General features: G+C 38.2%; 1 protein-coding gene across 1 annotated transcript in view; it reads left to right on the forward strand.

The window, feature by feature from the left end:
• Nucleotides 1-12440, forward strand: part of prex1 (phosphatidylinositol-3,4,5-trisphosphate-dependent Rac exchange factor 1) — a 118019-nt gene that overhangs the window by 63640 nt on the left and 41939 nt on the right. The window contains exons 13-17 of the mRNA XM_036579286.1: nucleotides 261-310; nucleotides 2531-2606; nucleotides 4648-4720; nucleotides 8536-8678; nucleotides 10123-10215. Of these exons, the coding sequence (XP_036435179.1) occupies nucleotides 261-310; nucleotides 2531-2606; nucleotides 4648-4720; nucleotides 8536-8678; nucleotides 10123-10215 (435 nt within the window). The remainder of the gene's footprint in view (nucleotides 1-260; nucleotides 311-2530; nucleotides 2607-4647; nucleotides 4721-8535; nucleotides 8679-10122; nucleotides 10216-12440) is intronic.

Consider the following 12440-nt stretch of genomic DNA (forward strand, 5'->3'; position numbering starts at 1 on the left):
GTAAAATAGCACAGTTGTTGGAGAATATTGCCTCACTGCATTGGCAATATTAGAGTTTCTTACAGTGCCCTGTGGAAGCCTAAAGGACATCACGTTTGGACCGTATTTTACTTTAAAAGCCACCAAAAGCATTAAAAATCACTGGAATATTCCTCTAAGGAACAGCCACTCAGTGTGCATGGTCTGATATAAAAATTTTGGCTGGTCTATCAAGTGAAAGTGCAGTATGTGAGAATGACACTGTTCTTGTTTCTTTACAGGGTGTGAGACTCTACTGTCGCCTCCACAGTCTGTTCACACCTGTAATCAAGTAAGTACCGCCCATCAGTCCATTGTCAAACTTCCATGACTTACCCTGATGTCCAGCAGGGTTTCTGCTGATAAGACCAGAGTTCACAAAGGCCACTTTACTGTGTGGAAGAAAAGCCATTCATGACATTGTTGCACCACATTGCTCATTAATGATTGTAAAACCACAGGTATTCATAGGATGCACAGGACTTTTATCAGCACTCTCTGCCTGGATGACTGTGTGTACCTTTAGTTAAAAAAACACTGAATTCTGTTGCTGGCAGCCTGTTTTCATCAAATTTACTTAGAACAATATAAAAATGTGTTTGACAAGTTTCTTTGAAGAATTTCATGTCTAGCTAGATAGCGTACGGATTTTCTTTTGTTTGGCCTTCATGATCGCAGTTAAAGGGGCGTTCAGGCCTAAGACTACAATTTAATATTTATTTGTCTGTGTAGTTTGTCCGCGTCATGTAGCATTTTGTAAGACAACGTTGCAACCCAATTTTGTATCCTTGTTGCATTTCTATCCATCATTGTTCTTTCACTACAATACCCAGCATGCATTAATGCATCACACCAATATGTCAAACAACCTTTGAGAATCTCCTTCACCGCAAAATGAAAAAATCATGTAACACGCATATAGAGTCTAATAAATACAGACATGAAATTCAGCATCCTAGCAGTAACATTTCCTATCTGGCTTCCTTCTGTATTGGCCAGCCCTCATGTATCTGCCTCAAAGAGCTTGTAGTTTTTCAAACGTTCCTCCCACCTTCAAGGTACATCATCAGAAGGGGGTTTTCTAAGCCTTTAATCCCAGAAAATCTCACTCTTTTAACTATTGTGGCACAACTGTAGGAGGCAAGTAGGCATGTTTACAGCAAATGTAGTGATGATCTCCCAAGATGATGGCACAGAAATGAAGTGACTTGTATTACATTTTAATTATATTCTTCCTGCCAGAAACGTTTCCACTAGTTTCTTGATTTATTTCATTTATCAGCACACATTTTATCTGCTAAGTTAAATGAAAAGCAAAAAATGTTCAGTTGATGTTTGATAATGTCCATTTTCATTGCTTATATTGTCAAATGTTTTTAAGGCATTAATCTTTTTTTCAATACATGTGTTTTGATACGTATTCTAGAATAAAATGAACATGAATTTGCTGTCCTTTTACTTATATATTGTACACAAAACATGACAGGAAGCTCCAGATGTAAAGTGTCAGTGCCTTATCACTGCTGTATAGCACTGGTAAACTAGTGTTTTGGAATGTGTACAGCGTGGGTCTGAGGTGATGCTGCTTCTGCCGATGTTTGGCTGTGTATTGTTTTTCGTGTCATGTCTGCACGTCATTTCTGTTCTCATGTTTACCTCTATTGTGTTTTTGCTGTTTGCAACAGTAGGCTGTCTTCAGTCTTCCTCTTTAAATCCAGCGCTGTGTTTCTCGCTGTAGTTTTCTTTTAGCACTTCCTGTCTGACTGGCTCTGAGGGCTGGTGATAAAGGCTGTGTAGTAGTGGACTAATCAGCTTTGTTAGTGGCTTATCGTTGAGGGAAACGCCCCGGCCTTTGTGTCCGTGTGGTCAGATTCAGTGTGGTCAGATTCAAGCACGCATACAGGAACGTCCAAAACTTTCCGTTCATCGCATGTCAGCCTTGTGCCCTTAAGTGTTTCCTAATGTGCTTATCTGCCTTTCTGTCCAGAGAGCTGCATTTTCTCTATTTATTTGTCTCACTGCCATCTCTCTCTCTCTCTCTCTCTCTCTCTCTCTCTCCTCTCTCTCTCTCTCTCTCTCTCTCAAATACATACTTTTGCTCTTCTGCTTTTTCTAACTCTGTTTCTCTTTCCCTCTTTTCTCTTTTCTCTCTCTCTTTTATCACTCTGAAACTTTCTCTCTCTTGCCCTTTCCCTCTGCCTCTCTCTGTCTCAGTCACACTTTCTCGTTCTTTTTCTCTCTCACAGACGCTCTCTTTTCTCTTTCTCTCCCTTTTTTCATACACTCACACACTCTCTTTCTCTCTCTTATTCTTATTCACACTCAGACAAGGGCAATTTGAATAAACCATTTTTGAATTGTCTAAAATAGTAACTGCTTTATGTGCTGCATAGATTTATCGCCATGTTTCTGCTACAAGAAAGAAGGCAAAAAAAGGATAAAAATGAAAGAGTAGCACACTTCCCCTGAGCTTTGTGTGTGTGCACGCTCATGTCTTTTCTCCTCCATGCAGAGATCGAGATCACCACCTGAAGACGTTTAAGTCAGTGCTGCCAGCCAGCAAACTGGTGGATTGGCTTCTGTCACAGGTAGGATAATGCCAAGCACTAACACACACACACACACATGTACCTGTAGAGAGAGGACCAATAATATATGATTTCTGCACACCCCACCACAACCACTGTACCCCCATAGTCTCTCACATAGTTTTTCAGCTTATTCATTTAAATACCCAAGACAGTTTCCCCTTATTGTAAATACAGTCAGCCAGCACATGTTTGTTGTCTGAAGTTTGCTTCTTTAGCTATGAGGTTAACATAGCTAACAGCTAATGGTAACTTCTGTCCAACCAAGTAACATTGTGAAAATTGCACACTGGCAACTGATTGATGTACTGTAATTTATAGAGCTGCAGGGGTGGAGCCAGAACTTTCAAAATTGGGTGGCCAAGTTAGAGCCATTAATTTTATTAGGGTGACAAACTACTAAGGAAAAAAAATAATACAACAATGGTTGATAATGTTCCCCTCTGCATATATTAGGCCTGTATTACTAAAACATGATGCATTGAATTAACTTTATAACATTTCTTGTAGCTAGGGCATAGAGGGTACTCAATTAAGCTGCCCTATTAAAGGCTAATCACAAGTCTATGCAGACAGCAAAGTATAAGGTACCAATGCAGGGGAAAAAATCTGTGACTAAATGACAGGCTAACCCACTGTAGCATTAGCACAAACATAGCCTATATTTAGCCCTGGATTTTCCTGAAATAGAATCTAACCTGCATCATTAAACACATGTGTTCTGCTGTAAAAAAACAATTAGCTGACATGACAAATGTTTACAGCTGACAGCTGATTTTTGTTATCTTACTGTTGAATAGTATGCTTCATTATGTGAAAAATATTGTTTGTTTTGTTCTCTGTTCCATTTCTTATCTCTGAACATTTTCAATATCTTCAGTTACAGTGATGTGATCCACATACAGCACAATATGTTGTAAAACAAAGATACTTTACTGTATTGATGTGAATTTTATATAGGTGCTTTTTTCTGTATGTATTTTACAGTAGAACACCAGTGTTAGCTGCTTCATTAAAAAAATCAATTGACCATTCACTCACCTGTTTGCTCACCGAAGTAGCCTATCACATATTGACGATGTCTTTGTATAACTGATGTGGACAGAAGGGCCACCCTTTGGCTATGCAGAAAAGTATTGCATAGTTAAAAAAAGTTTAGTTAAAGATAGAATTTCTCTGTGCTTTTGTCCATTTCTGTAAATAACAGTTTGACTACAGAAACAAGTCTATTTGAAATTAAAGGGGAATTTCACTTATTTGAAAAAAAAACCCAAATAATTGAATGGTAGAGATGCAAACAAACTCGTTCAGAGTGGTTTGATGTGAAATGGTTAATTGCAGTGATATTTACCGACTTAGATGTCTCTACAGCGGTTCTGATGGGAACCAGGGGTCGCAATATCCCATAACTCAAATATAGCCATTTTGTTTACTGTCCAAAACTACCAGTGAACCCATGTTTCTTCTTTTTATACGTAATGTTGATGATAGTAAAATAGTGGTAAATCAAAAATTATAAGTTTTCTTTGGGTTCTATTTTGCCATACAGTTCCCTGCGTGTACCTCTCCACCATGATTAGATTTTAATTAAATACATTTCAGGCCAAAATCTTAAAAATGCTATAATACAGTCTCAGAGATCAGACCATGTATACATAACCATTTCATATAATAACTTACTGTGAGGAAGATTTTAGGAACATTAAATTGTTCAGATGTCCGGTTCCCATCCACTGTGAATCATTCTGACTCTGCAAGTTTCTCTCAAATGGCACATTCCAAGTCAAACCACTCTGAATGACTGTTTACATCTTACATATTTAAATTTTACAAATCTGTGGATTTCCCTTTTAAGTGTAAGGCTGTAAGTTCCCATTACTTGTTAGCTCCATAGTTCTAATGAAAAACTAGAGAAGCAAAAGTGTGACTACATTTGTGGTTAAAGGAAAGTTTTCAAAAAACTGTGATTGAATTGATCTGGTAAAGCATTGGGTTTTACTTTTATTTTTATCTAATCTGTGTTGTATACTTCTTCTGTCAGGGAGACTCTGCTACTCGGGAGGATGCTGTCACACTCGGGGTCGGCCTTTGCAACAATGGGTTCATGCACCATGGTAAAGTCTATCAGTTCTGACTTGCAGTTTTAGTTTAAGTGAACGTCACAAAGGGGATGAAAATCATCATTCCAGAGTGACCTGCTGATTTTGCCATAAACAGAATTTGCACTCTTCCTTGGTTTGCCATGTTTGCTGTTGCAACACGTCTGCTGTCTGGGTCAAGAGAATGACCCATGGCTGTGTTTGAGTGTGTAATGTGTGTGTGATTGCGACTCCATGTGGCACTGTTTCAGTGTATTAAAAAGTCCTATGGTAGTGGAGTGTTAATACGCTATATTTTTGTTGTAGTTTATGACACATATGACACTTGTGACACTTGTTCAGACTTATATACCAAAACAGTCATAATTTATTTTTACATGACCACTTTACAACCACTGTTTATCCCTTAAAATTAAAGTCTGCATGAACTAGAAGTCATAACCCTTTTTTCCTTCCGTACTGTTACATATTCCTGAGTGAAATGCGGCATAAAGGAGAATCTATTTTTTTAATCTATTTTTCCCTACCCACTGGTGCATAGTGATGTAATCAAAAATCAGAAAACGTTTTAGAGGCAAGCAAAAGTCATTAAACTTAAATCGAAGATTTAGGAAAACAAATGATGTGATATTGTGCATCTTGCTAAATAAAAACTAACAAGGTAAAAAAAAAAAAGCCAGTTGATGTCAGGTTGATATGTATTTGAACTCTAATTGGCTGCCCTGTGTTGTGCCTCATTCAAAAAGCAATCTGGGCTGAAACACGCTTTATAACTTCAGTCTGAATGGGGGGAGCTAAACGGCTGACTAAGTAGATATATGATGTATTGATTTGTGTGACATTGCAATAATGATGAATTTGAGATGAGCTGTTTTTCTGCTTAGTTTCCTTATATGGAGTTTGTAGGCTGAGGAATTTATAATGTTTGCGTATTACAGGACTGTGCAAAAGTCAGTGACCACCCTTCATTGATTTCATGTCTTTTTTTTAATTTTTTTGTTTTTTATTGCACTCTATTCAGTATTAACAATCATACATTTACATCTCACACAGCAGGCCAACATACAAAGGATTTTAAGAAAGATTTTCTGCGTAAGTCCACAGTGGGGCCCAAAGTTTCCAGAATTTGTCCATCTGGTGACGTAGATCATAGGTCAGTTTTTCCAGGGGAAGCAGAGTTGCAGCTTGGGAAAGCCACTGCTCAATAGATGGAGAAGAGGGGCTGGCCCATCGAATTTGGATACATTTTTTTGCCAGAAATGAAAACATTAGAAACAAAAATTTGCCATCAGTATCAAAAATATGTTCTGCTCTCATTCCCAAAAGATACAGGGCAGGGGATTTCTGAAATCGTGTCTGAAAGATATTTTCTACCGTGATGTGTACTCTATCCCAGAAAATGCCAATTTTTTTACACTGCCAAAAGGCATGAAAAAATGTTCCTTTTTCAGTTTTACATTTAAAACACAAATTAGATCTGTCTGGACATTGATTTCAGTTCTATTCAAAACGGTCATTAGGTTGAAGTTATTTATTTTTCAGGAGATATTTTTTGGAAGATTAAATATAAGATCACTTACATAAGTGAACTATAAGTTCACTTACATAAGGAGAAAGTCAAAGGGGAAAATAAGTGGGGAAAAAACAGGAGTTTCCAGAGTTGGTGCGGCCTGGTAGAGCATCAAAACCAACAGCGTCAGACAGTACTTAAAGCTTTCATCTTCAGAAGACAGGAGAAAATCAAGCTCCACTCTGAAAAATCCACAGGTGTTTCTTCCCCTGTGAGGAAACAACTCATTGCTGTGAGTCTGAAAGGATGTGTAGCTGTCAAGAATCTGTTACTGAGAAAAGAACATTTGCAAATTAAACATAGACACTGCCGGTGTTCTCAAAAAACAGTGGACTGACCACCCCAGAGTACAGACCTCAACATCATCGAATGTGTTTGGGATTACTTGGAGCGTGAGAAGCAAACAAGTCTCCCAAAACTAATGGAAACTTTAATAACACAATAAGAGCAGACACACTAAATGCTGAAAAAATTGATGATAAGTTGTTGAGGCTTCTGTGTAATTTTCTGTTATATATGTTTTCAGCTTGTTTCTTGATGCTAAAAAATGAATAACTTGTAGGATAGCAACATCAGTCATCAGCATAGGCCATTTTTCCTGGGAGTTAAATAAATGAGGGGTGGTCTCAGACTTTTGCACAGTACTAGGTATCAGACTCCTTTTTAAAATGTGAGAAATTTGGTTTCAAATAATGGCTTCTAGCCTAAAATGTCTGTGTTTTCAGTTAGTTATTTATTGTTTTATTTATTTAACCAGTGTAATCTCATTAGTGTCAATACCTGCTTTCCGGGAAGTTGTGAGTGCCAATTCTAATGTAGTTTTACAGCTTTTTCTACTTCAAGTGTATTGATTACTTTAGTGCTAAAGCAGGACCTTTTTAGTTTTCCCTAGAGGTGCTTGATGAACCCCTGAGGCTGCGTGCCTGGCAGAGGGCCAGAGTGTGTGTGTGTGTGTGTGTGTGTGTGTGTGTGTGTGTAAATGTGTCTGTTAGCAGATGTACCCAGCTGTTAGAACAGTATCTGGGGGTTGGACTGGAACAAACGCACTCAAAAGAAAAAGGCCTCACAGTGACACACACGCACTCCTTCAGTAAAAAGGACATGCAGACTTCACTACTTGTTCAGATCATTCACAAAACAAATCCCAGTGATGTTTTGCTTGGGAGCCCTGGAACAGCTCGTCCCTCCAAAATCTGTCTGCAAACATGTCTGTCACTTTCTCTTTTAGAGGAAAGTGTTACGTGGCTTATTTTCCACGAACAGCAAAGCTCCTGCCATGTAACGCTGGAGGAAAAACACAGGATAGCAACATCAGTCATCAGCCTAGGCCAGTGGAATTTATTCATTATCAAGTGATCTGATGCTACAATTGCGTATGTACACCTCAGCATTAATGATGCCTTTGCACCCCCATACCGTGACAGACACTGGTGTCACTCAGTCGTTTTAAACTTTTAATCTCCTCCTTCAGACAGCCTGTAATTGTTTTTAATTGAGTTTAACTTTTCCTTTCTCCTTTTTATTTAATTTATTTTTTCCAATCATGTTATTTTATTTTATTTGACTGATTAAAATCTTAATTAGATCTTAATTCTGTTAGTTTTTATTTATTTATTTAGTTTTTTTTATTTATTCATTCTTTCATTTTTTATTACTTTTATAATCCTTTTACTTGACTTTTTTGAATTCTGGTTTTCCATTTTCATCCTTTTATGTTGAAATTTTATTCATTGGTTTATTATCTTGGTTTAATTTTATTTTTCCCCTTTATAATTAAATCTTAATTGTTCTCTTAATTTTTTTGCCCATTTATCTTGTTTGATTTTGTTTGATTTTACTGTTTTTGTTCATGTAGTTCTGTTCATTTTAGTTTAACCTGATTAAATTCCATTTAAATTTCTTTTTCAGTCCCTTGCACTGTAAATGCTCAGCTACGTTAAAATGAAAAAATAAAGGTTAATTGATTGATTGTTTTTGAACTTAGTAACAATCAAGATGTTCCTTTTCCTCTTTGTCCCAGAGAAGACAATGTCCATTATTTCCAAAAACAATCTAAAGGGTTGACTTTGCAGACCACAGCACATGTTTACGCTTTGTGTCAGTCCTTCTCAGATCAGCTGTAGCCCAGAGAAGTCAGCAGAGTTTCTAGATATTGTTGATATATGGCTTCACTTTGCACTGCCCTGTCTTAACTTGCATTTGTAGATTTACTGATATGTTTTTTGCTTTTTTGCTCTTTTTTTTTTCTATTCTGCTGCAGTTTTGGAGAAAAGCGAGTTTAAGGACGAATCCCAGTTTTTCCGCTTCTATGCTGATGAAGAGACAGAGGGCACCAGCACCAAGAGCAAGCAGCTCCGCAATGACTTCAAACTCATCGAGAACATCCTCGTCAAGTCCTTACTGGTTGGTACATCATATGCACATGTAGGCATAGACTACCCAGCAGCTCAAACTCTAGTTATGTTCACATTATATTGCTTCAAAGGTCATCGGTGTGCTTTTTTGGGGGTCGGGTCATGTTCGGATTTTGCACTTGACTGCCTGAAAAGCCGGGTGTAAACACACCCAGGTTGCTTTGTGATCAGGTCACTCAAACCACATGCAGTAAATGGAATGCATATTTGATATACAATTATGTGAGCATAAGTGCATCTGCCTCATGCTAACTAGCAGGGGATAACAAAAAAAGTAAACTCAAGACGGAGGATGAGCAAGGCTGGAGTTCCCCAAACCAAGTGCCTTCTTGGACTCTTGGCCGATGAGCGTGTCCAAGCTAAACTTGTCAACTCACATTGTAATGCGGGGGAAAAGTAAACCAAAGTAAAACAAAAACAACACACATGTTGATGTTCTTATGTGGGAAAAGTAAATGGCATCTCATCTGGTCAAACTGAGGACAGATGGAATCCGGAACCTGGCTAAAGTATATCCAGACACAGTCCAGACATGAAACACATGCTATTGCAAGGTGTAAACAGGCTCAATGTGACACAGATTTGATTTTCTTTCAGAACTGTGTGAACAACAGTCAGATGTGTTTTTTAACTAGATTTGTGCCAGTTTCATGTGTGGTCTTAACTCAGTTACATATCTGCAGCGTGGCCATGCGACTGTACTGAGATGTTTTTATTGTTTGTTTTATTTGTTTTTGTTGTTTTTTGCATCATGCTTCAGGCTACGTGAATGTATCACTGTTGTCACTGTCCATAGATCATGCATGTGACTGATTTTGTAAATGTGCGCACACTTTTCAAGGATCAGACAAACGCAATTTTAATCAAGATAGAAAGATTGAATCTGAGCAAGAGATTGGAATTGAGCCATTAGGCTTGTAATGTGAACATAGCCTGTAAAACAAATAACGGATCCAAATCCACAGTTATTCAGAGATACAGCATGGAAACTATGTATCTCCATTGTTTTTGTAAGGGTTTGTTTGCAGGCTCACCTGCTCTCACTCTCCTGCGTCACACACATTGATTTCTCCAGCAGGTGCAGGTGCATTTAGGTACCTCTTCATCTACCAGCCTGATCAGCCTAATCACCCTGACCTTTACACATTACTCTTTCATCCCCTCAGCACAGACTGCTGCAAGAGATGATTAAACACATTCAGGTCTCTTCAGCTCTCTTTCCCCTCTCAACTAAAGCAAACACTTTCATTATGACCCTTGTTTTTACCATGTCAGTGGGCTTTAAGCACTGTAGGTGATTGAAAAGTAAAGAGTGGAAAATAAGGGGAAGTCCATTGAAATTCACCTATAATTTTCAATTTGATACATGTTCCATCTCCTGAGTAGCCTTGGTCGCTTTGCAGTTTACCCATGTTTGTTTTTGGCTGTCATAGATCCATCCTGAGGAGGAGGACTATGGATTTGAGATTGAGGAGAAGAACAAGGCCATTGTGGTGAAGAGTGTAACCCGGGGCTCCTATGCTGAGGTGAGGTCATAAACTGTATTCTTTAAAACTGTATACTATTTGGTCACCCGTGTGTGCATCACAATAAAAGATGTAGGCAAGCAAGATTGCATTTAGAGCCACACTCCTGAAGTTCCTCCCACCTGCAGATTGGAGATCAATCTGCTGCTTTTGGTTCAGTGAATCTCTTCAGAAGAAGGTGGTGTGTTAGATGTGGGTTGGAGCCAGACTCTTCAGGTAGGTAGATCTCCAGAGGGAGGGTTGACGATGACTGATTTAAAGTATAAGTGCAAAAAATTATGTGTTTGTGTTGGGTTCTATGGATGAGCTGGTTGAGGGATTTCCCGCTAGAGTGACTACATTCTACAGCCACGTCATCACTTCAAAACAAGTGACTATTTATACAGTTTTGTTGATGAAGCATCTGTGTTTACATCTGGACACAGTAACTAAGCTGAGTCAGGTGCTGATGTTCTGCAGCCATATTGTTTCTGGATAACTTTGTTCTAGCAGGGGGAACCCCTCAGGGCCTTCTAGGCCCTCAGAAAAGGTCTAACACTTTCTGGGATCTTATTAATATGTCTGTAATTTTTAGTTCATTTTTATGTAATAGAGTCAATCATGCATGTTATATTTAAACTCTGCAAGTATTGTAGTAATACTCTTATTTCATTGTTAAGTTTTGCTTGAAAACAACAGAGTTAAAGTCTTAAAACAGAAAATTACATGGATACAGCCAAGCAAGCCCTGCCATTGGACAGGCCTTCAGGAGCTGGATAGAGGGCCTTACATTTTAGATTAACCACCAATATAATTAGGAAGTGACAGTGGATTGAAATAATCATGTTTTGGTTTACAGTGGGTGGGACCAAGTTTCTTAAGGGGGGATAAAACGTCACTTTAGGCCTTTTGGATATGCTAGATCACTGACTCTCAATATGAGCCGTAGTTTTCCAGGTTTCAGTCACTTGTTAGAAATGCAAAACAGCAGCAGCCACAGTTCTTTCCTGAGTCTTTCGTGAGTCACTGTAAAGCTATGATATATAAGGTCAAATATATGTAACTGCCTATTGCAGTCTTCAAATAAAACATACAGAATGTCTTTTACAAACTTCAAATGTCACAATTCACCGCCACTTTTTATTGTGGAAAGATCAGTTATTACCATAAATTCATCTTTTAACCACACATTATCAGTGCACTTTTAGCGTATTTAGGAGACTTAGAAATAAAGGTGCTAAATGGATCCAAAAATGGTTCCTTGGTGCAATGCCTGGAAGAAGCACGTTTGGTTCCCTAAAGAACCTTTCATCTAATGGTTTCTTGAAGACCTGTTTTTGTAAATGAGATGTGAAGAACCATGTTAAAAGTTAAAGAACCTCTACATAGTGTAAAGGCTTTCCTAGAACCACACATCCAAGCCAAGAATTATTTAGGAATCTTTATTTTGTAGAGTGTAATTTCTACCATAAATGATGTGAATTTGTGGTAGTGATATTACTATATTATTATTATTATATTAGCTGTATCCTTTACACTATAACTTGTGGTTATGCTAAAACTGTACTGCTAATGATGGTAACAGAGGGAATCGGTGGGGCTTAACTGTAAATCTATTTGTGTCCTCGCACCTACGTCACTGGCCGCTCAGATGTGCAGCCAGTCAATCAGGCGCGGGTCACGCTTATTTAATTCACTCCTTCTCCAGCTCCTCTCTCACTTCTGCTGAGACAATTAGGCATGCCTCGTCACATTCTCCTCACAGTCCCCTCTTTATTTCTCCCTTTTCTGCTCTTTGTCCATCCTTCTTTCTTTCTGTCTATCAGTCCTCTACTCTCTTTGCTCTTTGTAGATTGCATGTTATCAGTCAAATTTGGATACACTTACTCACACTTACTCTCACGATCTCCTTGTTAAAAATCTTCTGTTTTAGAGTCTTCAGAGTATCCCACATTTATCTTGATGTAGCTTTTGCAAAATCTTGGCATGGGCCTGGGATGCTTTTCCAGTTGGATTGAAGAAGATACTCATATGTTTAGACCTTTTTGACTACTGAAAATAACTGTTGAATTGTAGAAACTGGGACTACATCTACCTGGATTAGCATTACAGAGATATGTAATTTTTATTTGTAGAGAGTAATGGTGGGCAATATGACTTTTTTTTCTTACCATGATAAACAATATGCTTCTCTGAGCATTATGTGGATATTGTCAGTCTTTAAAGAACACTGCCAACCGCACGTT

Source organism: Colossoma macropomum, unplaced genomic scaffold (assembly GCF_904425465.1).
Source record: "Colossoma macropomum unplaced genomic scaffold, Colossoma_macropomum, whole genome shotgun sequence".
Lineage (NCBI taxonomy): Eukaryota > Metazoa > Chordata > Actinopteri > Characiformes > Serrasalmidae > Colossoma > Colossoma macropomum.